General features: G+C 36.7%; 4 protein-coding genes and 1 non-coding gene across 7 annotated transcripts in view; 1 reads left to right on the top strand and 4 right to left on the bottom strand.

Annotated features, from left to right (window-relative positions):
• LOC119546252 (tyrosine-protein kinase Btk29A) overlaps window positions 1-26,001 on the top strand; it is a 59,918-nt gene that overhangs the window by 8,277 nt on the left and 25,640 nt on the right. For both annotated transcript variants that reach the window (XM_037852407.1, XM_037852406.1), the window contains exons 3-5: window positions 20,494-20,589; window positions 20,665-20,860; window positions 21,396-21,542. In XM_037852407.1, the coding sequence (XP_037708335.1) occupies window positions 20,494-20,589; window positions 20,665-20,860; window positions 21,396-21,542 (439 nt within the window). The remainder of the gene's footprint in view (window positions 1-20,493; window positions 20,590-20,664; window positions 20,861-21,395; window positions 21,543-26,001) is intronic.
• Trnak-uuu lies at window positions 5,041-5,113 on the bottom strand. The gene has a single exon. It is a non-coding gene; the product is annotated as a tRNA-Lys (tRNA).
• LOC119546254 (serine protease inhibitor 42Dd-like) lies at window positions 5,707-7,062 on the bottom strand. 2 transcript variants are annotated; one of them, XM_037852412.1, is made up of 4 exons: window positions 7,044-7,062; window positions 6,154-6,995; window positions 5,958-6,102; window positions 5,707-5,900 (listed from the first exon to the last, which is right to left on the bottom strand). In XM_037852412.1, the coding sequence occupies exons 1-4, from the start codon at window positions 7,054-7,056 to the stop codon at window positions 5,773-5,775; spliced, it is 1,128 nt and encodes a 375-aa protein (XP_037708340.1). In that variant the 5' UTR covers window positions 7,057-7,062; the 3' UTR covers window positions 5,707-5,772. The 2 variants fall into 2 exon arrangements, with proteins under 2 accessions (XP_037708340.1, XP_037708339.1); XM_037852411.1 differs by having other exon boundaries at window positions 5,707-6,102.
• LOC119546256 (serine protease inhibitor 42Dd-like) lies at window positions 7,850-9,253 on the bottom strand. Its single transcript, XM_037852415.1, has 4 exons — window positions 9,233-9,253; window positions 8,341-9,182; window positions 8,151-8,289; window positions 7,850-8,092 (listed from the first exon to the last, which is right to left on the bottom strand). The coding sequence occupies exons 1-4, from the start codon at window positions 9,243-9,245 to the stop codon at window positions 7,950-7,952; spliced, it is 1,137 nt and encodes a 378-aa protein (XP_037708343.1). The 5' UTR covers window positions 9,246-9,253; the 3' UTR covers window positions 7,850-7,949.
• On the bottom strand, window positions 10,031-11,384 carry LOC119546255 (serine protease inhibitor 42Dd-like). The gene is made up of 4 exons (XM_037852413.1): window positions 11,364-11,384; window positions 10,472-11,313; window positions 10,282-10,420; window positions 10,031-10,222 (listed from the first exon to the last, which is right to left on the bottom strand). Exons 1-4 carry the CDS (start codon window positions 11,374-11,376, stop codon window positions 10,080-10,082), a joined length of 1,137 nt encoding a protein of 378 aa, XP_037708341.1. The 5' UTR covers window positions 11,377-11,384; the 3' UTR covers window positions 10,031-10,079.

Here is a 26,001-nt window from a genome sequence, read left to right as displayed (position 1 = left end):
AGTGTGCAAAAATATGCAACTACGAAAGGCAAGTGGTTATTTTTCGTAGCATACTTTTAGGTATCTTTGATACTTAGTAAGAATAATATAGTATGTCAAAGAGCAAGCTATAAAACTATTTTATATTATGAAAATAAAGATTACTTATACAACCAATCAGACATCACAGAAAAACCTTTTAAAAGTGTGTAAAAGTATGCAACTCCAAAAGGCAAATGGTAATTTTTCATTGCATACTTTTAGGTATCTTTGATACTTTGTATGAATAATATAGTATGTCAAAGAGCAAGCTATAAAACTATTTCATATTATAAAAATAAAAATTACTTATACAACCAATCAGACTTCACAGAAAAACCTTTTGAAAAGTGTTTACAAGTATGCAACTCCAAAAGGCAAATGCTAATTTTTCATTGCATACTTTAAGGTATCTTTGAAACATATTACCAAATCCTAATGGATTCTTAAAGAATGTCTAATAAATTGGTTTAGGTATATTGGAAGGGGTTTAAACACGCATTTCCTTCAACCCCTTTCCAACCGAACTCAGAGATAATTTCTCTTGCTACCTATACCTTCAGGTATTTATAGCTCCGAAATATAAATATGTATATTATGTGCATACCCTTTCCCCATATCTATTTCCGAGCCAATGCCCACTGCCCTGCGACTAATGGCGGTGCCATCTGCTTGGGTTCGAGTTCCTTGCCACCTCGGCTCGTAAATGTGCTGTAAATGCTTTCCCCATTATTGATGTTTGCCTGTGAGTGTGTGCGAGGACTAATCCTGTCCAGTAGCCACTCAGAAAATGAACGCATCTTCGCTGCGAAAACAATTTTTTACGACTTTTCGGGGAGTATTTATTTTTTTACGACTTAAAGTGGAGGAACCCAGCCTAGAGCTGCTGATCAATCTCCCACAATTGTGAGGCATACCCAATTAGACATTTAAATTTATCACTTTTCTGTGCTGCTGCCATATCTTTCTTATTTTTCCCCGTTTTTAAGCCGCTTCGGTGAAAGAAAAATGTGTCTCTGGTGGGGATTATTACTCATCGCATGCATTTTAAAATTCTTCACGAATTGACACCTTTGGAAGGCCTCCGTCGAATGGCTTAAAGCTGATTTCGTAGAATTACAAAACCCGCATCGCTACTCCACCTCCTACTCCACCGAATGCTGACAAATTAGCGAGCGAAGCTGAATATTTCTTATATGTTTGGGTGGTCCCGTTTCCAATCGTTGTCTTTATGCCTTTATAAATCTTCGCGCTGCATTTTATTTAACACGAAATTGGCGCCAAAGCCAAAATGTTTTTGATAAGCTTCGTCTTCGTTTTTGGTTTTGTGGTTGGGGTTGGGGGGATCTTGAGTCTGACATATGTCGCCCCTCTTTTCAGATCCGAAAATGAGCGGATGGCATGACGCTGTCCTCGATTTTGTTCCTGAACCTTGGAAGACAACCTGACTTGTCTTGCGGTTGGCAGTTGCAGTTGCAACCGCAGGCTAAATGACTGAAAAGTTTAAGCCTGATTACAGTTACTTGTTAAAGGTTGATACCCCTTGATATTTAGGGTATATAGAGGTGTTCCATATTGAAATGTTTAGAAACAAACGATTTTTAATATATGTATTTGAAAAACTTAATGTTATAATAAAACATTTTGGTATAATGTGCTTTTCTGACCTTGAATGTAATGTGATATTTGTGATTTTACTTAAATTGGATTTTACTTAAAAACCTTTTAAGAGTGCATTATAAATTCTTGGAAATAAAAACCCCAAATTGTATACCCCCTTCCATATGACAGCTGACTTATGCTGACTAATTACAAGCACTTTTAAAGCCATTTACATATGCACATATGCTCAATTCATTTCATTTGTGCAGAGACCAAGCCCTTTTCGTAAGCACTTGTAACAATTATGAATCACAATCGAAAAGGTAACACACTCCAACTCCGGATCCGAACTGGAACTCGAAACGAGCATGATAGTAATAAAATTATAAGGAAAACCTGTTGGACAATTGGTGGTCTCTGCTCCGTACATGATTTGCCTATTAACGGATTTCAATCCACGAGATGATTCATTCGATGAATGGAAGAGTTTTTGGTGTTATACGGCGTGTCTTGAATGCCAAATTAAGGTTTTGCAGCGTCTAATGAGTTGTAAGTCCCTGAAGGAAGAGCCTAGGAATATATATACACATATATATCTTTATCATACCTTTTGTGCCCGGACTCCAGACGTCGCATTGTCTGAACTTAAGCTTTTCATGCTTCATTATGCTGCCTTGAATGAAACCCCCGCTCTGGTCTATCTCATCCCCATTCGTCCTCCTGTCTTGCTATCTTCCTTTGTTTTCCCTCGCCCACGAGCTGACATTGAGTTATTACATCCAGACGGTGGATAAGACCCTGCCCTAAGAATAGCCGTAAAAATAAAGCCCAGTTCCAATCAAGTCGCTCCCACAGCAAGTGAACCCAGGCCCAAGACTAAGCCTAAACACCTAAACGCCCTATTATCGGAAAGAGACAATAAACAATCGTTTAATTGGAATTATGTTCGAAAATAAACGCCTTTCGAGGGAAAAACTAAAAGTCTTAGGCGATTTTATTGGCATTATCGCTTCAGCTATTTCCGCTGTTAATTCAAAGCTCACGAGCCATCGAATCAAATACCCAAAAAAGACCGAAACCTCGGAAAAAAACAAACCGATCCCCAATAATTAGAAATCAAAGCCGGTTTCATCTAAATGTGTGAGCATGTGTGGGACAGTGCGGTTCGGTAGGGTATATATATAGTATTACCAAACTAGAGAAATATAATGAAAAAGTAAAATCAGACAAATCATAAAGGAAATATAACATTACTTTTATACCAAAGTTAAAAAAAAAAAAATATCTAAAATTTAAAAAAAAATCGATATTGTTTTATAAATACAATTTTTAAGCATTTTTAAGCAACTATAAAAAATCTAGTATCGAGTTTTTAATGTATTTTTAAGTTAAACGGATGTTCTCATCTGAGTTGAAAATGTTCTTAAAAATAGAACGAATCAAGTTGAATTGGCGGTATTTATGTACATTGTGTATCTCAACAAATAAACTTTTAGTTCAGTCCGCAGTGTATACTTAAAAGTTGTTAAATAAACTCAATTTAATAATTCTCTTCTCACCATTTTGTTTTAATGTTGAGAGCATTGATACCAAAATGTACTTACACGGTTTTTAAGAACGAATGTTCTCAATTCAAGAACAATGTTTTTGGATATTTCCCTCTGTGTACTATATCTTACTCGTTTTATACCTTTTACCATATATCATACAATATCATATCATACCTTGTAATATACCTATCTCAAAATCAAGTCCCGTTTACTTATGGAGCGCACTGTATCTGAAAGCGATTCCAAAAACTTGTCTACTTTCGTATTCAATAGTGTTATCATGAAAGATGGTCTGAATGGTCAGACGCGCAGACCGCAAACTCGGGGCTCCGAGTTCCAGATCGTTGAGAGGCCGTAGCTTCCCGCTTTCCCCCCCTTGTGGTTGATGATTGATCTTATCGCGGACCGCTCGCCTCGTGAGTCATCATAAAAAACACATATTTTTCTTCTTCAGCAGCCGCAGCAGCAGCGATCGCCATAAGTTGTTAGCTGTTTTGTACTTTATGGCCTTTTGGCGGCGAAATAGGGGCGGTGGATCGGAAAAGGGGGGGGATAGGGGGTTAGCTTCATAACTCAATGTGGGTTGTCGTTTCGGTTCTGTTTAAGCTGCGTGCGAGACTTACTTTCTTCGTTTTTTTTTTTTTGGCCCACACAAAGGCCGTTTCTAAAGTACTATGGAACAAAAAATAAACTTGGACAGCTAAAGAAGATGTTACAAGTGGTGGGAAAAAATGTAATTACTATAAATTTTTAAAATTACTTCTTCAACTGAATGAACATTTACGACTCTAGGCATAAATCATGTTGAATAGCTTGGGTGCCAATTTTGCCAATGAAGGAAAACTAGTAAATGTATTTATTATAATATAATATAATAATATATATGTATAATATAAGCGAAAAAGTATAGCCCATTCTTATTAAATGCATAACTGTAAACTCATCCCGGCAATTGTCCAAGCTGGCACGCAAAATAAATATTCACACACTGCCTGTAGAATGTCCAAAATGATAAATGACTCTTGCCGTTCACCGCTTTTGACTCGACTAATTTCCGCTTCCAGTGCAATTTCACCAAATCAAAATTCCCTTGAATCTGTCGTGTAAAAGATCCCGATATGAAATGCAGCCAGCGACTCTTTCTTTTTTTTTTTCTGAATGCAGCATAGGAACACATGTAGGCTTGGCCAATGATTCAATCTGCTTGGCATCCACCCCATTTCCGGTTTCCATTACATTTTCCAAGGCAACTCTTTCTCTGGTCACCTCTTGGCTCTTTCTTTTTTCCATATATACCTACTGAGTTTTTTCATTTTTAGTTTTTTTTTTTTGGGGGCGTTACGCAGTCATCGGTCAGGAATTGGCGCAGACACTGCGCTTTTGTCAGAAGGAGGAGGATTCCAGAGTTTCGACCCAGACAAATTGCCCCGGCGGGCGTTGCTTGTGTGCTCTACTGGGCTGCATAAGCTCCAGTAACGCGGTATCCAAAGCAAACTACAGTGTTACTTCTGTAAGTCGTACTATGGGGCAGAGGAAATGGGAAAAAAGATTTTACAGATCAGTTTTCCCACATTGGAATTGCTTATCATTAAGTTTAAAGAGTAATCAATAGAAAGTTTAAGTCTCACCAGCTCAAGCATTTGATATGTTTTATAATAATGGTTCGTCTTATCGAAGCTCCCCTTTAAAACCAAAACTAACCAACCGACCAGCCCCTTTCCTGCCCCTAATTATGTTGTTGCACATGCAGTTTTATGAATGAATCACAGCCTCCGGCTCTTTCCCACGCGCTCTCCATGAATGAAAAATATTTATAAATATATATATTTTAATTTAGCTAAATTAAAAAAAAAGGAAAAAAAAGTTGGATCGCCCGAGCAGGGACTTGAACCCTGGACCCTTGGATTAAAAGTCCAATGCTCTACCGACTGAGCTACCCGGGCACATGGCAACAGGATGGCATAAAGTCGAATAAGAGCGAAGCTGGCGAAAATCAAGAGAGAACGTTCTGCCATTCTGTTCTCTCTTTTCAGTTCTGAGTGGTAGTTCTGACTAAGGTGTGTTCCCAAGTCACTCAACAGTTTGCCCATTCAAGTGGATGGTTCTAAATATAAACTGTGTGCCATGAGTTTTGCAGGTTTATTGATTTATAAAATTAAATTCTAGGGCCAATAGAAAGTTTTATACTTGTATAAGAATTTAAGAATGGTACTTTGGTTTTTGCTGGCTTTCCCTTAAATGTACAACAGACCTTATGTTGTTTTGTTTTCAGCCGAATTGGCACCATGTCATTCGATTAAAATACAATCCAAAAATGGCATACAAACAAGAAGATATACTCAAGCACCTCGATTATCAGATACCCGTTACTCTGTTGAGCAATTTAAAAATAAATACGGCAATAGAATTGCACTGGTGCCACCTATGTGCAGATTGGGTACCTACATACATGTACCTACTTTTAAACAAATACAGTATACACTTTTCCATACGAGTAAAAGTTATAAGAAATTTTGGATGCTCAATCAAACCGAACTGTGATTAATCTCCATATTTATTGACAATTGGTTCACAAAATGCCAGTGAAAATGGTACTTTATTTTCATGGTCTTACGAAGTGTCCCTGAAAGTAAATGGTGTCCTTATCACGAATGACGTAGGCAAACGGATGATCGGCAGTGAAGTCCATGTGTAGGTTGGTTAACCTTAATACAATGGGCCCTATTGAACCTGCGGATTTAATTGTAGGTTGTAAAGAGTGCAATATACTAAGCAAACCAAGAGTACCTGTTACAGCTGCTGTACTCTTTTTGGCACCCTCTTCGTTAACCTCAATAAAGGCCTTGTGTATGACTTTGCTGATCCTGGGTTCGCCCGTTTTTACTAGACCTTCAAAATTCGCATTAGCAGAAAATGCATCTTTTATGCCCATCTAAAGGTGTAAAATATAAAAGTGAGCCCATACAAATCAGGTCATACCCACCGTCCCAAGAACACCTTTTAGCTCCGAGGAAAATTCGATTTTAAACTTTGGAAGCTTTAAGTTCACATTCCACATTGGAAGCCTTGTGGAGAAGCCTGCGATTTTCTTTTCCAATTTTTGCAAGCCATCGACTTTATTTGGCAAAAAGATGACCATGAAGAGGCTTGAATTCCGGTAAGGAAGCTCGATCACTTTGGCATCCAATGCCTTAACATGTGCAACCTTAAATGACCCAATTAGCTTCATCATCTGGACAGGAACGGTTTTTTTATCAGCAGTTTTAAAATTAGCCTTTTTGGTCTCCTCAGGGTCGAATTTGTACTTCCACTGGCCTTTAAAGTATATTGCATTTAAGAGAACCATTGTCATATTCGAACTTGTATCCTTGTTAGTAACTATGGTTTTGATCCTGCTGCGCGTCTGATCGTTCACCCACTTATTGATGATCGAAGCGGCTTTATCAGGATCATTTACGCTGATAGCCTCTGCTTCGGCCTTAAAGGAGTCGTTGACCACTTGATTAAACTCCGGAACTATAGAGTAACGATCGTTTACGTAAATACGATTTGCTATATTGAGGATAGCAACCTTCTCGCGTTCTTCGAGATATGTCAGAAATTTCTTGTATTTACGAGCCACTTTCTGTGTATCCGCGGGCAATTTCAAGACGTCCCTCATTTCTTGGGCTGTCTTTCCCCCAGCTCCCATGTAGACCATCCTCAAGGCAATATCGACGGAAAGAGGCGACGAAATAAGATTCTTGTTGGCATTATCTTTGGCCAACTGTTTGTAGAAATCATCGGTAAATTGGCCAGTCACTGACGTGGCCAATAATATCAGATCTGTGGGAAATTCAGTTAAATTTTTAAAAGAATTTTTTGTTTACTTACTTATAAACTTCATTTGGAACGCTGCTTAAAACTAAGAAAAGAAACAGTCCTTATATACTTTGTGTACTAATCAAATTAGATTTGCCATTGAGGGTTATAATTTTATTAGTTTAGTCGGATTACTTATGCAAACGAGATGGAGATAGGGTTACGACTGTTCCTAATATTATTTTATAACCTTTATTTGTTTATGACTTTTTAATGGTTGGTACGCCTTGCACAATTTTTGGCAGTGGTTTAATAGTCCAAACGAAATCCTATTTACAATTTTACAAAATATAAAAAAATGTGGGCACCAAGCAGAAAGATCTTACAATGTGGGCGTTTGTGGGCGTCAGACTAAGCGTACTCTCAAAAAAAAGAAGAAGTATTTCGTCCTTGAACCAAGTATTTTAAATTGAAAATACAGAACAAAATGCAGCTTTAAAGCACAAATTTTATAGACCGAAAATACTAGGTTTTTAAACCTTTCGATCTACAATTAAGTATGAATAATTCTTAAGTCTAGTAGTATTTGTACGAAAAACAAAAGCGATGTATTAATAAAGTAAGAAAGTTGTTGGCATGATTTACGGACGAATAATTTTTAAATCAATATACATACATATATTGTACACTTAAATTGGGCTTTAATTATATGTTAGTAAAGAAATTAGTATTGGAAACTGAAATAAACTAGATATATCTAAAAAATAATAATATTTTAAGTTTATTTTCGACTTTCCGCTTACGGGCATTAACACTATGTAAACTATGCGCCTTCTATACCTTATATTTCCGTATGAGTTTAAGTTATAAAGTTGTGATAAGAAATATGGGATGCTCAATCACCCCGAACTTAGTTTAATATTTATTATTTATTTTTATTGACAATTGATTCACAATTGTGCCAGTGAAAATGGCACTTTATTTTTCTGGTCTTACGAAGTGTCCCTGAAAGTAAATGGTGTCCTTATCACGAATTACGTATGCAAACGGATGATCAGCATTAAAAATGAAGGCAGTTGGGGCACTGTATATAGCGCTAGTAGGGACCATCTTTATTATAGCTGTGGATTAAATTGTATGTAGCAAAAAAAAGTATTCAACTTAGCAAACCATGAGTACCTGTTGCACCTGCTGCCTCGGCACCCCCTTCGTTAACTTCAATGAAGACTTTGTGTATGACTTTGCTGATCCTTGGCTTGCCCGTTTTTACTAGACCTCCAAAATTCGCCTTATCAGAAAATGCTTCTCGTATGCCCACCTGAAGGAGTCAAATAAAAAAGTGACCCCGTACAAATCAGCTTATACCCACCGTCTCAAGAATACCCTTTAGCTCTGAGGAAAATTCGATTTTGAACTTTGGTAGCCTACAAAGAACCGACTGCACACTCAGTCTTGGGGAGAAGCCTGCGATCTTCCTCTCCATTTCTTGCAAACCATCGATCTTTTCCGGCAAAAAGATGACCATGGATAGGCTTGAATTCCGGTAAGGAAGCTCGATCACTTTGGCATCCAATTCCTGAACATATCCAGCCCTAAGTGACTTATCCAGAAACATCATCTGGACAGGAACGGTTTTTTTATCAGCAGTTCTAAAATCACCCTCTCTGGTGCGTTTAGGGTCGAATTCGTACTGCCACCGGCCTTTAAAGTATATTGCATTTAAGAGAACCATTATCATATTCGAACTTGTATCCTTGTTAGTAACTATGGTATTGATCCTGCTGCGCGTCTGATCGTTCACCCACTTATTGATGATCGAAGCGGCTTTATCGGGATCATTTACGCTGATAGCCTCCGCTCCGGCCTTAAAGGAGTCTTTGACCACTTGGTTAAACTCCGGAACTATAGTGAAGCGATTATTTACATATATGCGGTTGGCCAGATCGAGGATGACCACCTTCTCGCGACCTTCGAGATTTGTCAGAAATTCCTTATATTTTCGAGCCACTTCCTTTTTATCCGTGGGATGTTTCAATACGTCCTTCATTTCTTGAGCTGTCTTTCCCCCAGCTCCCATGTAGACCATACTCAAGGCAATATCGACGGAAAGAGGCGACGAAATAAGATTCTTGTTGGCATTATTTTTGGCCAAAAGTTGATACAAATCATCGGTGAATCGGCCAGTCACAGACGTGGCCAATAATATCAGACCTGTGCGAAATTTAATAAGATTTTAAAAAGAGGTTATTTTATTCACTTACTTAGAAACTTCATTTTGAACGCTGTCCAAAACTGAGAAAAGATACAGTCTTTATATAGCTTTGTGTACTAATCGAATTAGATTTGCCATCAAAGATTGTAATTTAATTATTCAAGTCGGATTACTTAATGTACTCTTTATTCTACAGAATAAGTAAAAATCGGCAAAGTGGTGATAAATAAATTGTATTGTTTAATATATGGCCGTGTTTTTGGACTAAAAAACAATATTGTATCATTATCCTTAATGGAATTTAATATTTTTTTTAAATTTAGGACTTTTTTCTAAGTACAGTAGAGTCTAGTGTCTCAACTATCACCACCTAGCGTCGATTCCAATATTTGTTTATAAGTTTTTAATGGATGGTCCGATTTGAACACTTTTTAACATGGACTTAATAGTCCACACGAAATCCCATTTACATTTTTACAAAATGTTAAAAAAAAGTGGCACGGTGAAACAAACTTCCGCTGGGCAGGAAGCCATAGAATCTGCATGGTTGTAACCAACTTTTTAGCTCTAAGCTTTCATACGGACGGACAGGCAGACGGACAAGGCTAGATCGACTCGGTACATGTATAGAAGACCTTGTATTGTTTTGTTTTCTTGAAAATTGAAACAAATAAGAAGAAATTCTATACCTGACGCCTCGACTATCAGATACCCATTAATTTGTTATCCAATTTGAAAATAAATAAGCCACCTACTTGCAGATTGGGTTCCCAGTATCTACTTGTAAGTAAATACAATATACCCTTTTTCCGTACGAGTAAAAGTTATAAAGATGTGATAAGAAATATAGGGTAGTCAATCCAAATGAACTGTGTTTAATCAGTGCAAGTGGTACTTTATTTTCCTGGTCTTACGAAGTGTCCCTGAAAGTAAATGGTGTCCTTATCACGAATGATGTAGGCAAACGGATGGTCAGCAATAATCTTCAATGGAGTCGGCTGATTGTATTTAGCGCTTGTAGGGACCATCATATGTATGCCTGTGGATAAACTTGTGTTGCAAAAAAAAAACGTACTCCACTTAGCAAACCATGAGTACCTGTTACAGCTGCTGCCTCGGCACCCTCTTCGTTAACCTCAATGAAGGCCTTGTGTATGACTTTGCTGATCTTGGCTCCTGAAGATGTTACCAGGCCTCCAAAGTCCGCATCATCAGAAAATGCATCTTGAATGCCCATCTATTGGTGTAAACTATAAAAGTGACCACTTTCAAATCGGGTCATACCCACCGTCCCAAGAATACCTCCTAGCTGTGAGAAAAATTCGATTTTGAACTTTGGTAGCTTCAAAACCACCTTTTGCACACTCAGTCTTGGGGAGAAGCCTGCGATCTTCCTCTCCATTTCTGGCAAACCATCGACTTTTTCCGGCAAAAAGATGACCATGGAGAGGCTTGAGTTCCGGTAAGGAAGCTCGATCACTTTGGCATCCAATTCCTGAACATATCCAGCTCTAAATGAGTTGAATATTAACATCATCTGGACAGGAACGGTTTTTTTATCAGCAGTTCTGAAATCAGCCTCTTTGGTCTGTTTACGGTCGAAAGCGTGCTGCCACTGACCCTTGAAGTAAATTGCATTTAAGAGAATCATTCTCAAATCGGAATCTATATCATGTTCCGAAACAATGGATTTGATTCTGCTGCGCGTCTGATCGTTCACCCACTTATTGATGATCAAAGCGGCTTTATCAGGATCATTTACGCTGATAGCCTCCGCTCCGGCCTTAAAGGAGTCCTTGACCACTTGATTAAACTCCGGAACTATAGAGTAGCGATCGTTTACGTATATACGGTTGGCTATATCGAGGATGGCTACCTTCTCGCGACCTTCGAGACTTGTCGCAAATGCCTTGTATTTACGAGCCACTTCCTTTTTATCCGCGGGCAATTTCAAGACGCTCCTCATTTCTTGGGCTGTCTTTCCCCCAGCTCCCATGTAGGCCATACTCAAGGCAATACCGACAGAAAGAGGCGAAGATATAAGATTCTTGTTGGCATTATCTTTGGCCAATTGTTTGTAGAAAACATCGGTAAATCGGCCAGTCACTGACGTGGCCAATAATATCAGACCTGTGCGAAATTTAATAAGATTTTAAAAAGAGGTTATTTTATTCACTTACTTAGAAACTTCATTTTGAACGCTGTTCAAAACTAAGAAAAGATACAGTCTTTATATAGCTTTGTGTACTAATCAAATTAGATTTGCCAACGAGGCTTATAATTTTATTAGTCAAGTTGGATTACTTATCGTACTTTAGTCTAAAGAATAATTTAAAATATCTAGGATACACATTTTTTTTTATTAAAATTAAAGATTTGTTTTAGAGTTCACAAAGAACAACAAAAAGGAACGCTATAGGGTCTCGACTACTCACTCTAAGGGGCCTGCAAAGGAGATGGAGATATGTAAGCAGTAAAGCAACTACAAAGCGCCACCTAGCGTCGAATCCTTTTTTTGCCTATAACTTTCAAATGAATAGTCCGATTTTAACAATTTTTGGTATGTAAATGGGTATTGATAATCAAAACGAATTCCCATTCACATTATTAGAAAATAAAAGTGGGCGTGGCTTTTCAATGAAACAGTTAGCGCAGCGCAGGAAGCTATAGAACCTGAACGCTTAATCGCAACTTTCTATATTTTTTAGGTTATAATACCCCAGACTTTTCATTAAAATACCAATTATAACTTGTTAAAATTGTACGTGTACCAACAGCCCTGATATTACAGTTTTCTCCTGCTTTTAGAACGAATTAAAATTAATATAATGAAATGTAATTATCGACACAGCGAATAAATTAGATTCGTTACATTTTCGGTAATATTATGTGAGAAATTTATCAAATGCCGAGACCATGAAATTCAAAAATACGTTCTGCCCAAAATCGAATTGGTAAATTAATCCGATTTGTATTGATATCCCAATTAGAGTTCCCATTCAGGACAGCAGAAAACTCCGAAGAAGAAATGCAGTGAACGACCTCCGCAACGATTCGCTGATGTAAAGTCTGTGAATGGGCGGCGGCTGGAGAAATGCATTTATCAAAACATAAAAATAAACACGAATTGCTTCAGAAATAGACAAAAGGGCGCAGAGACCAAATGTTCTGCTCAAAAGATCCGAGGAAAGAGTACGTACATATGTACATGGGTATATATTTAAACAGCTAACCAAGCAGAGGAAAATGCTTGAAAATGCCTGTGCGTAGGGGTATATTTCTTCGACTTGGACTTCGGCTTTTCCAATTTTTTTCTTTTTATTTCACAGCTGTCGAAGACGAACTCTTTCCTCTCGCATGTAATTACTTGATATTTGGGTAGATTTCGGGGGATAGGAATTTCGGGATAGGGGTTTTTCCTCGGATCCACTGCTGACCTTATGACTGACAATTTCCTCAGCACATTTATCTCTTTGGGTCCCCTGCTATCGAACTTTTGGTTCCCCACTCACTTTTCAATTATTATTCCTCTTTCTTTGTCTCCGCGGCAGACAAGTTTTCCATATGTGTGTTTGCTTAATACGTTTTAAGCGCTTTTTAAGCGTTCAAGTCACGATTTTCATATTTATAGAGTTGGATGGTGGAAAATCCAGGGGGGGGGGGATCGCTGATTGATCAGCTGTATATATATGTGTGGATATACAAGCTCTTCTTGATGCCTATCTGAATTCGATTTTTCTCTTCCCTTCTTCGCTTTTGTCGTTTCTTTTCTATAAATTTAATTATTAGGGTTGCTCGAAGGCAACTTTGAACTTTGTCTTATCGTTAATTACATCGCCAACGCTTTTTCGTTTTTCCCAAGATTTCCTTTTGGTATTTCTCTTATTCTGCGACCCAATGATGGATCACACCCATGTGTGTGTGGGGAATTCCAGCGAAATGGCAGTTCATGCTTTGATGGCTTTTCTCAGGACACAAGCGGAAAATTATAGTTTTAGTTCTAGAGTTGGTTATAGATGTAAAAAAATATCAACATAAAATAATAATATAAAAAATCACTCCATAAATAATTTGGTATTTGTTTGTATTCTAAAAGTTTCCAGAGTTTGTTAATTCAAAAAAAAAATATATCAAAATGAAATAGGATATATTTTATTAAGATCAAACTTTAAAAAATCTCTAATCTTAAATATTCTTTAGTGTTAAAATATAACTTTTTATATGATCTCAAACTTTGATCCGAAGAGGAATTACCTTTAAGTATGTAGTTGAATATCCGATTAATATCTTAATTTATTGTTGTAATTTTTCCCACAATCTATAATTTGCATAGCTATTATTATGTTATGAGGTGTACGGTTTGGGTTGGAGAACTTTGACTTAAAAGAAAAATCTTTAATGCAAATTTTTGCGATAAAACTACCCAGAGGAAGTGGGTGTTTTTTTGCGTTGACAGGAAGAGGCGAAGACAGCCCAGATGAACATGGAATGATTTAGCACAAATTACCCACACTAAAATTAATTACTACCGACTTGACCAGAACATTCGAGTCAACCAACCATGTCCTTTTGATGGCTGGGAACCAAAAGCAACAAAAGAGCAGCGAAAACAACTAAAAATTATGCATACATAGGAAAATTTTCGTTTTCATTGGAAAAATGCATAAATTTTTCCACGATAGAGGAAACAGATGTGAGGCAAAGAAACAACTTGGCTGTTTGTCTTTGTTTACAGTCTTCTGTTAACTGAAATTTATGGCTCTTGGCCGCTCCTACGCGTGAAATTGTAATAATTAAAGAAAAACCGGAGGGGTTTTATATTGGGGGGAAATTGAAAAACCATTACGCCGGGGTAATTTTGTACATTTCGGTTTTCTCTTTATTACAGTTATAATTTATTTGAGGCGATTTTTCAATCGCACTCCACATGCGGTCAGTTAAAGAAGCGCTCCCTCCCAGTTGCAATCAATCATGGGAATTGTCAGGGGGTTCCCCCACTCTATAAATACGTATGTATACGTAGTGTTCCCTCGATCAATCGAAGGGAACATGTGTTATGTACATACATATCTTGCCCCGATTCGTTACGCAGCTCAGAGTCGAACCGAAATGGCATTTTAACATGCCACATGAGGCAGTTTGGTTTTCATTAATCAACATTGTAAAGGTTTCACTCTTGAACCTCGAGGATGCACTTGAGTGGGCGACTTGGATGAGGAGTGGTAGGGGGAATACACTTAACTGTCCAATGGAGTGCATCTAACATTATAATCGGGTCTCTAACATTCTAACTTTAAGAGCACTTGTGGTTGCCATCGTGGGAATAAGCATTTTAGGGTGTGTTTTAGCTATTGGTAGATTATAATAAATTATAATATGAGAATATATGAAAAAAGTCTTTAGATATCCCCTATATCATATTAATTACTGAGATAATATAAATGTTTGGGTACTTTTAGATAGTTTCCATAATATTCCAACAAATTTCAAAGGTTTTCCGAGATAATAAGTATGTTGGGAAATAATAAATACCTTTTCCGATTTATAATAATGTTATAAGTTTTACATAACTACATCACATTGAAATAGACCTTTTAACATTATTTAGAGTTTATTACGAAAAGTTTATAACAGATTGTTTCTATTATAATGTGAAAATACTTAGAAAATGTTTTAAGATATCCCTTATATCATATTATTTACTGAGATAATAAAAATGTTTGGGTACTGTTAGATAGTTTCCATCATATTCTAACAATTTTCAAAGGTTCTCCCAGATAATAAGTATGTTTGGAAATAATAAATACCTTTTCCTATTTATAATCATGTTAAAAATTTTACATAACCCCATTACTTTGAAATAGAGCTTTTAACATGATTTAGAGTTTATTAAAATGTACAGGAAGATCGTTTCCATTATAATATGAGAATATTTGGAAAATGTTTTAAGATATCCCTTTTATCATATTATTTACTGAGATAATATAAATGTTTGGGTACTGTTAGATAGTTTCCATCATATTCGAACCTATTTTAAAGGTTTTCCGAGATAATAAGTATGTTTGGAAATAATAAATACCTTTTCCTATTTATAATCATTATATAATTTTTACATAGCTCCATCACTTTGAAATAGAGCTTTTAACATGATTTAGAGTTTATTAAAAAGTACGGGAAAATTCTAATAAATTCGCTTCTACTTTTAATTGCATTTTCTCCGCTTACTCTCCTTACCCATTCTTCAATTATTGTTTTATTTTCCACGCTCTCTCTTTCTGCTAACCCACTCCACTTTGACCCTCTGCAATGGCAATTTTCACTTAATCGTTTTCCTTTATGCTGCTAGTACTCAATTTTCCGGGACTTTTGTTGCGTTTTCCTTCGCCGACTCCCCTGTTTTTCATTTTCATTTTGTATTTTCTTTTTCTCACTTTTTTTTTGCCTACCTGAGTTGCAGTTTGCTTTGACAGCTCTTTCAATTATGCACAGGTGATTGCCGTGCCATTAGGACGCTGTTTTCCCAACCCCCGCCTGTTTTTCCCCGGTTAACAATAGAATTAAATACGAGAATGCACACCGGTACACCTTTACAGGTGCGTTTCATGTTTCAACCTGTTGTCCTTTTTAGCATATTGTGTTACCTTTGGTCCCTTGGCTGGTTTTTCTGTATTTAACTTGCTTCCGGAAATTCCTTTGCCATTCGAGAGAGTACAGCAGAAAAAGTAACAAAAAGGTATACATATTTCATCTGCCAAATTATGCAAGAGAAATACCTTTTTAACAAGCCAAGAATAATTAAACAAAATATTCCCATGTCAGCGGCATTTCCTACTGTCATAAAGAATTAGCCCCAAGGAGGTTTTCTCCCATGTTCTTAGCCACACTTTGTTTGCTTAGCCAACTTTCGACACCCAAAAACAAAAAAAGATTGGTCTTCAGCCATTCCACTTCCATATACATTCGATATTTTTATGGTTTTACTTTTTGGCCTCAGGCGAATTCGAAAAGGTTCGAAACCCAAAACTGCATGTTGTTAATCAGTTTGATTAATGTTGCCCTAATTGACTTTCACTCGGTGATGGTTTCATTTTCTCTGTGCCTTTTTGTTTTAGTTTTACCCGGGTATATCAATTTTAAGCAGAATTTAACCAACCAGTTTTACAGGGTATACAGGCTTTCCTTTTCATTTCAAGTCAATGGAAATTTCCATTCGAGTTTGAAAGATCTCGATTTAATTGCCGGCAATTTTTAGCTCATTTTGCACTGGGAATCAGTAGCAGCTGCATCTCCATTTCGCTTATTGATGCCACATGTCGGGACATATGCTCAACATTTGCGCAACCTTTAGATACAGATACATTCGCGGCTAGTTCGTTGACCTTTTCTCCTCCAAGGGAACTCGGAACTCAGAACTTTGTCCGCAGATATCAAAGCAGAAAGCCATAACTAGCAGTCGGTACTCTCTTTTCTTTTTGCAGTTATGAAGTTCTACTTTTCATTTCAACATCCATTTCTGTTCACTTCGGTTCGGTTCAGTTCGGTTCAGCTCAGCTCAGCTCAACTCAGTTCAGTTAGTTGGCTATTCACGAGAAAGTGGCACGACATGTTCCTCATCCACCTCCTGCCACCCTGGAAGAGCCAACTTGGCGTGTTCAGGAAGCATCGTCTGGCGAACTATACCGAAACTGGGTTGAATTCGGCTGACAGACGCCGGATGTCATCTAGCTGTCGGACTATTTTCCTAGCCTCCTCCTGCTTTTCCGCTCTCCGCTCCTATTGATGGTGCTATTCTTCGCCCACTCCCCTTTTAGATTATGTATTTTTCAATTCAAGGAAAGTTTGGCTTCCGGGGGACTGCATTAGCTAATAATATGGGGGGTATTCCTTGAAAAAGATTAATCATTTTTAGTAAAAACACACTCAACTTTTGATTTCCTTTGTTTTTAGCAATGCATAAATACTTGTCTTAGTTAAGACATAAGTAACTTTTTATATAATATTCTTTAAGAAAGATTACTATCTTACTACTATATCTTACTGTCCCAAGTTTTTAAAAACACCTAAATACTTTTGATAGATAAGAGATAACTAACTTTATGTACGAAGTTTGTTATGGATGATTAATAATTTAAGGTTAACAAAAAAAATCCTAACTATTGATATCCTATGTTTTTAAAAATACCCTGATTACCTGTTATAGATATAAAAAGTAAGTTATTATTATTTAGATGTTTCCGATTGATATGCTTGGGACTTAGGATACCTGACGATACATTTCGATGCATTTAAAAACAACTGGTTGCAATATTTTGTTTCCTAATTTATAACCTGTTTTCAGATCCTTAGTTTTTTGTTCCATGCATACACAGAGAAAATTCTGACGTTCTCATCTGACTTGAAAAAGTTCTTAAAAATAGAACGACATTTTTAAGTTGAAAATGTTTTTATTTTGCTCGAACTCAACTTGAATTTGCGGTATTTATGTACATTGTATATCTCAACAAATAAACTATTTGTTCAGTCCGAAGTGTATACTTAAAAGTTGTGAAATAAACTCAATTTAACTTTTCTTTTCCCACCATTTTGTTCTAATATTGGAACATTGCTATCAAAATGTACTTATACGGTTTTTAAGAACGAATCTTCTCAATTCAAGAACAATGTTTTTGGATATTTTTCTCTGTGTACCCTTTCTTTTTTAAACAAACCCCCTTTGTGCATATTATTCACGTAATCTGACAGGCTTAATAAACTACGTTAACTGGATGCCACTTAAATTCGTATCGCTCCTTTTTTCGGCATCGTCCTGGCATTCCACTTGACGGCACTTGAGCCACGTCGTCATCGTCCTTTTTTTTTCGCTCATTTTTTACACCAGGGGTAATTTTTGCACGTGTGCCGACACTTGACGGAAACTTTGGAGGGCAGGAAGAAAGGGAACTCCCGCCGAAGACGGTGCAACAATTGGGGAAGACCTTAAAGCGCTGCCGGCTCAATTAAGGCAACGTAATTGGCCTAATTGACTCAGACGGCCAACAAAGGCTGCCATCTAAGACATATACATGAATTTCAGTGGGTTGGGGATGGGGATGGGGATGGGGATCCCGTTGGAACACACAGGCAGCTCGGCAGTTCGGAGAGTGAAATTTTAAGACCAAGCACGATAAGCACGTTGTTGTCTGTCGGGTTAGCTTTTGGCCCCGACTTATCGCAGCAACCCAGAAAATAAAAATCTATCCAAACAAAAACTCAAAGTGAGGCAACCGACGGCAGACGACGCAACATAAAAACCTCATCAACAACAGCGTTGACACAAAGACCTCAAATAAACAGGCAGCAATTTCAAAATAAGAAAAAAAAATAAAAACAAAAGCTCTACAGAAAAAAACAGAAACAAGAGGGAGGGTATAAGGAAAAACAAGAACTTACATTCAAGAAAAGAAATTGAACTTCCTTCTTGGGTTTACAAGTACAGAGAGAAAAAGTTTTTCTAAAATGGAGCACTGAAGTTTCAAGAGTCAGAACATGATATATGATAGAAAAATTAAAAGTTATCCGGTAATATGATTAGTAGGGATAATAAATAGACAAGTTTTAAAATAAAACAAAATATAATAAATAATATATAAACTATCTTTAAAAAAAGAGATAAAAAGTTTAAGTAAAATGGAGCATTTAAGCCTAAGAGTCAGAACATGAAGGATAAGGCAATTCAAAGGTTTCCCGATGATTAAATTAGTAGCTATAGTAAATATAAAAGTTTAAAAAATACATTTTTACAGAGAGAAAAAGTAGAAATAAAAATGAGCATTAAAGTTTATAGATTTAGAACATGTAGGATGAGGAAATTTAAAGTTTTCTGATAATATGAATAGTTGGGATAAATAGTTCTTGAAATATCCAACATATAATATCAAAATTCCATTTTTACAGAGAGAAAAAGTTGAACTAAAATTGAGCATTAAAGTATGAAGAGTCAGAACACGTAGGATAAGGCAATTAATAATTTTCTGATAATATGAATAGTTAGAATAATAAATAAAATAGTACTTGAAATACCCAACACATAATATCAAAATTATATTTTTCTTTGTGTACCTAAAACTTGTGCTTTAAAAGTCAAAACCCATTTGGGTTAAGCCAAAAGCTAAGTGGTGGGAGGTAAAAAAGAGCGAACCATGAGCCAGCAGAAATTCAAATTCAACTTTAAATTCGTAATGAAATTGAAAATGTTTTTTGTGTGCTTGTATAGCAGGAAAAGCCAACTTGGCGGCCAATTGAGAATTGAAATTGAAACTCGCACTCCACTCGAAAATGAGCAGGAAAATCCACAAGACGATCCGTTAAATTGGCGCTGCTAATGTGTGAGTTGGTGCGATGAGTGCTAAAGATGATAATGCCGACGAACATGGGGCTGCTAATGGGTCCGATGATGATGATTGAAGAAGCTAATTTATAGAGGGTATGGCTGCAATGGAAAGTCTGCTTCTTGAAGTTTCTTTTGTTCGTTGGAAGAAACACACAAAAACGCACTTCCGTATGCGTTGAGGAATTTAATTAGAATGAATTGGAGCAGAACTATATTTTTAATCGATTTGTATAGTCCAGAAGAAACAATTTTATTAGAGAATTTGATACGCTCGGAGTTAATTCCAATTTAAGTTAATTTATTTTTAATGGACTTCAATTGGTAGAAATGGTAGGCTTGTTAAAATGAAAGTCGTACAAGGGATGTATTTATTTTAAACCCGTTCTTTAGATCTTAGTTTCTACTTTGGTGTTGACGAGAGATATAAATTGATATTTATTTTTTTTGTAAGAGAATATGAAATACTTATGATATACGAGTTGGTATAATACCATATTTTAAAATATTGAGATCATCTCAGCAGGAAATATTTATGAGAATATGAAATACTAATGTTATTCGAGTTGATATAACATCATATTTTAAAAAGTGAAGATCATCTTATCAATATTTTTTTTCAAAGGGTATACAATAGTTATTACTTGTTAAGTTTATTACTAATAAATTGTTTAAAAAATTTTTAAAATTATATTACACTTCCAAAGCATATTTTACAACATTTCAATGAAGTCTAAAATGCATTAGCTATAATTACCTTAGTAATGGTAACTATTTTAATGAAGATCAATCTTAACTTTACTGTTTTGTATACCATTATTAAATACATTAACCGTTTAAGCGGCAAATCAATGGCCATTTCCTTAACTTAAAACAGAAAAAATTTACGTTTCAATTAGTGGTTTTGAAAAAAAGTTAATTAAAACTTTCTGTTTCACTTTCAGCGGAGACGGGAACGCGGCCGCATCCATTTGAAGGGCGTTCGCCTCGTGGAGGAGGCGACGGTCAGCGGCGAGGGCGGCGATCCCTTTGCACCGGATGTGAGTAGCCAGAAATCGCTGGGAAACCGAATAATGCAGAGTTGGTTTCATTAACAAACGTTCAAATCCATCCAGGGTTATCCGTTCCAAGTGGGCTACTGTGAGATCTCATCGTCGGCGAATTCGCATCAGTTTGGCTCAGAGAACGGCGGCGGCGGGGGCGGTATTGTTGAGGGTCAGCAGAGTGGACGAGCGGTGCCCCAGTACACACTCTACGTGATCGCCAACAGCGAAAAGGAGCGCACCGAGTGGATCCGAGCTATACGGCAAGGTGAGCCCCTAGTTCCCCTCTATACCCATCGATTCGATTGATGATGACCCAAAAAATGAAAAGAAGGGAGAAGAACTGCAGCTGTTTTTGGCCAGATCAATCGATGGCGATAAGAAAGAGCAAACTAATTCAGTTAAAGAAACGCCTGGAAATTAGGAAAATTGGATCAATAATGCTTAAGTATTAAGAAGGCTTAATTGGTTAAATGGCAGATGGATCTCTACTTTCGAAGATACTATCTCAAAACCTTAAATATCTCAAAATCCTTAATTCGGGAATATATCTATTAACCTATCTTTCTATATATATATTAACCGAATTCAGTTAAAGAAACGCCTGGAAATTAGGAGAAAGGGATCAAAAATTATCAAGTATTAAGATGGTTTAATTGTTTAAATGGCAGGATGATCTATTCTTTCGAAAATATGATCTCAACACATTAACGATCTCAAAATCCTTAATTCGGGAATATATATACTTTGGCTAAGCCTTACCTCTCGTTAAATAATCTTTGTTTTATGATATATCTTTTTAGTTTGTGAGGATAGTAATACTCCCAAATCGTATCGCTATCATCCGGGATTGTGGTCAGGAAAAAAGTGGAGTTGCTGTAAAGGATTATCTCGAACCACCTTTGGTTGCAGAGCGGCCGCCCATTGGCGTGAAGCGAATAATAACCCAAGTAAGTAAAAATATATAGAAGAAATTATATTGCAAATATATTTAAATACCCAAAAATATAAGGGAAACAGATTGTCTAAAATATAGTATATCATATCTTAGGTTTTTTTTTTCTAACCTAAACTTATTTGTTTATACCTGAAATATAATAGAATCTCTTAATACTAGTTGTTCCCAGTTCTTTGAATAAGTTGAATAAGTTTTGGTAAAAATTAAAGTCCCTTAAGATGATATCTTGAACTGCCCTGGGAGCCCCGACTTTCCGGCGAAGTTGAAGCACCTCTTGAGGCTAGCCTTGACTGGCGACTTCCTTGACGTGTCAGGCAAATGTCATTGTCAACTGTGGGAGTTTCCCCCAGTGGACTTCCCTAACCCCCCCACCATATCCCCAGATCTCCAATTCTCCCGCCCCATTCGAAAATCTTCCTTTGTATCTGCACATTTTTTCTCACTTATCGCCCCTTGTTTTTCACACACATGTTCTGCATTCGCAACGCTTTTCCTTTTTCCTGTCGTCAGGCCTTATTTGACACATTGTCTGCGGTGCCAACTGGCTCCCCATTTGGATTTTTCTTCATTTCTTATATTGTGTGTGCGTGTCTGAAGTGCAGCTCTTCTACTTTTCTAAGCCGTTAATGAGCAGGCTCAAAAGGAGAGGGGCTGGGCTGGCGGTGCAGAAGAATCTGGGAGTTACGCAGATACTTGCACTTCTGTGTGGCCGGAACAAATACCTCCGCAAAATGGTTATACGAATAGCTGGGTATACAACTCTAATGCAACCTGGCACCTGGTGTAAAGTTTTTTTTATTGACTAGGTGCGAATTCCACATAAAGCGCCTGTGGTCAGCAAATAGTTGCTGAAAAGTTTGTCTTCCATATTTGCCTGGCAACTTTCAGGTTTCCTAAAATAAACAAATGGAATTTGAAAATAAAAATGAAGTATCTTATAAATGTGTGTATTTATAAGTCAAATACAATAGTAAACTTTAAACTTTATCTATAAAATCCCATTGCTTCCGTCACTAGATAAAGAAAAACATCAAACTGTGCTATACAAATATTTCCAAAAAATATCTTTTATCAAGCTCACGAGATGCACTGTTTGATCTCATAAGATTGTGTCAGAGTTTTTGAGTCATCAAAACAAATCTTTGGTTAGCAAGATATACAAAAAAATCCAACAGGAAATTATCAAGGTGGTATTGTAGTACACCTTTCTTTATTATCTTTTCAAAAACCCCAAAAAGAAATGCTCTGCAATAGTTTCCATATTTTTGTTCCGTATCTAATGTGTGAGATTGGAATGTAAACACCCTTTTGGTTGGCATTATATACCAAATCCTTTGCTCTCATTATCAGCTGTCATAAATATTTTGATGTAGATTGCCCATTTTCCCGGCAACTTCTTTAACCTTAACCCCAGCTGAAATTATTGGATAGAACTTTTCTCATTCGCCGACAGCCCGCAGATGTCAAGCTGATTTTCTGATTGCTCATTTGTGTCATCAGATTAGATTTGGAAATGGGAACGAGACTGGAAAAGTAGAGGACAGACCCCTAGATGCCATGTGTGGCCACATTTTGTCTCATTGTTTGACAGTTTCACCGAATTTAGGGCCCAACAAATTTCAGATCCCTCTGGTGGCGATATCTTCATGAGGATTCTCCCCCATTTTATTTTTTCGTACGGTGGGGACATCAATTAGAGGCGTCACTTTAAATTGCCGTTAAGTCTGCCAATTTCGACCAGTCATTCATTGGATGAAATAAGTTCCAGGGGTATCTCCAAGGAGCCAAGCGGAAATAACACTAAAAATCAGGTCGACTTCATCTTCATTTATCAGCTGAAGACAATGAAAGTGGAATGACTGGGGTCGCGATTGCGGGAGCTTGTCAGTTGCCGTTACAATAAATTAGCCTGTCAATTTTCTCCTTCGGTTATCTTTCACTCCACCCTTGCGGTCCTACGCCCCCGAGGTTTTGGAGGTCTTCAGAAATTAATTACGCTGCCCGAAATCCTTTTTCTCCACATTTTGACTTTCGCCGCGTGCCATCGCCTGCGATGTGTTGGCATTGTTGCAATTAAAAGACCACTTCGAATGACTCTTGAAATGGTAAAAAACGAGGGTGAGATGATTAAGGGGAAAAGTGTGAGCTTTTGACAGCCATTAAGATATATCCCTGTAAATTATTAAGTGAAATGAAACGGAATATTACAAAGTACTGACCTACAATTTCTAAATTTCATTTGTCTAATAACTTAAGATTATATAATAACTTAAGATTATCTAATAACTTAAGATTATCTAATAACTTAAGATGTATCCCTGTAATTTTTGAACTAAAAATTAAATGGAACAATAAAATTTACTGACCTATAATTTAATTATGAAGTTTTTAAAAATGTATTTTACATTTATCTGCTAATTTTGTACTCTACAAAAGATTTGAAAATATTAAAAATTAATTTAACCATAAAATGGCTTTTATTATTACAAATAAAAGAGTTCTCTATACCTTCCTATCCCCAGAAGTCGTAAAATGTTTTGGAATTTTCCCTGATACTTGTGAAAGATTAAAATAAATGAAGTAATAAACCCAACTAAACACAATAATCGGGCGAAACGCAGAAAGAACCGTCCGCTAGCTGCAATTTAACGATGTCGTTGCTCTTTTCTCCAGATTGTTTTCTGGTTTGGTTTTCGGTTCTGTTCCACTATTCCCGAAAACGGAGATTTATGGGTCTCGTTTTAAGTGCTTCAAAAATAGTTTCATGTTGTGATTATTATCTGGGTACCGTGGGGTTAAGGAAATAAAGAGTGAAAAGAAATTCGGGGGGATCTAAGCCATAAAAAAGTGAACTCGAAAACAAAGAAGCGAGCTGAAAGAAGTTTTTCTATTAAGCTTAAACTTGAGTTCTTTAGGTTGCACTTTTTTCGGGATTTTGTATATGTTGTCTCCTTTTTTATTATTTTGACAAACCAAACCGAACCAAACACCCCCACCGAAGGCAGGGAGGTTTCCTTTTGGCCAGTGGCCAGTTCTCCAAACTGGTTTCGGTCTTTAGCCAGCTCGGATGTATCCCAAAAAGCAGCCAGTTCGATATTTAAGAGCAAACCTCAAGAGAACAGCAGCCAAACAAACTGAAAGCCTGGCCAAAACGAAACCAACAAAAAAGCAGCCTGAAAAACCAAACTCAAACTGGTTTTTATTTTGGCTCTGGCTTGGGCCAATTGTTTAAGCCTCGAATGGAAAAAGTAAACAACAACAACTGGCCAGTATCTTGGCATCACTGCCATTGTGTGTGAGTGAGTGTGTGTGTGTGCCTAGGCACGTGCAATGAACTTGGCTCGAAAACTAGGATGGAACCTGGACTTATAGATGCCATGTTGCTTCCTTTCAGGCCGCAGGCTTTGAGTTCTATAGGGAGGAACTGCCCTGTCCATCTATCAGTCTATCAGTCTGTCTGTCGGTGCGCCTGTCCCCCTGATGATTTGATTAATTTCGCTATTAGCCGATCTTGGCCAGCGGTCCGCCCCCCTCCTTTTGATTGTAATTAGGTGCCCCTTGTTGTCTCCTGCAGCTCGGAAAAGAAGACCAAAAGACCGAAATGCGTCGGGTGAGTGACCATGAAAACGGACCTAAAGTCGGATTCTGATAAAAAGTCATAGTGCACTTGGAGAAAACCAAAAAAGTTTGAAAAACAAATTGTGAAGTAGGATAAATATAATAAAATGGGATTTAAAGAAAAAATTTAAAATATTTTCCCTGAAAAAATTATTTGTTCTCCCAAATATTCTATTTATCTGTCTATTTATCTATCTGTCTATATCTATCTATCTATCTATCTATCTATCTTATATCTTCTATCTAGCTATCTACCTATCTATTTATTTATATATTTATATATATATCTACCTATCTATCTATCTATCTATCTATCTATCTATCTAACTATCTACCTATCTAGCTATCTACCTATCTACCTATCTACCTATCTACCTATCTACCTATCTACCTATCTACCTATCTACCTATCTACCTATTTACCTATCTATCTATCTATTTATATATTTATCTATATATATACCTATCTACCTATCTGTCTATCTTTCTACTTATCTATCGATCTATCTATCTATCTATCTATCTAGCTAGCTATCTATATATCTATTTATCTATCTATCTATCTATCTATCTATGTATTTATCTATCTATCCATATATCTATCTATCTATATATATACCTATCTATCTATATATATACCTATCTATCTATCTATCTATCTATCTATCTATCTATCTATCTATCTATCTATCTATCTATCTATCTATCTATCTATCTATCTATCTATCTATCTATCTATCTATCTATCTATCTATCTATCTATCTATCTATCTATCTATCTTCCTATCTATCTATCTACCTATCTATCTTTCTATCTATCTATATATCTACCT

This window comes from Drosophila subpulchrella, chromosome 2L (genome assembly GCF_014743375.2).
Source record: "Drosophila subpulchrella strain 33 F10 #4 breed RU33 chromosome 2L, RU_Dsub_v1.1 Primary Assembly, whole genome shotgun sequence".
Taxonomy (NCBI): domain Eukaryota; kingdom Metazoa; phylum Arthropoda; class Insecta; order Diptera; family Drosophilidae; genus Drosophila; species Drosophila subpulchrella.
This window is presented reverse-complemented; position numbering and strand designations above follow the sequence as displayed.

Excerpts from the sequence above, each read along its gene's own strand:
- LOC119546254 (XM_037852411.1), bottom strand. Across the intron at positions 6,103-6,153 it reads TAAAAGGTGTTCTTGGGACG|ATGGGCATAAAAGATGCATT; the intron begins GTGGGTATGACC and ends TTACACCTTTAG.
- LOC119546256 (XM_037852415.1), bottom strand. Across the intron at positions 8,290-8,340 it reads TAAAGGGTATTCTTGAGACG|GTGGGCATACGAGAAGCATT; the intron begins GTGGGTATAAGC and ends TGACTCCTTCAG. Across the intron at positions 8,093-8,150 it reads CGAGGCAGCAGGTGCAACAG|CTATAATAAAGATGGTCCCT; the intron begins GTACTCATGGTT and ends TTTAATCCACAG.
- LOC119546255 (XM_037852413.1), bottom strand. Across the intron at positions 10,421-10,471 it reads TAGGAGGTATTCTTGGGACG|ATGGGCATTCAAGATGCATT; the intron begins GTGGGTATGACC and ends TTACACCAATAG. Across the intron at positions 10,223-10,281 it reads CGAGGCAGCAGCTGTAACAG|GCATACATATGATGGTCCCT; the intron begins GTACTCATGGTT and ends GTTTATCCACAG.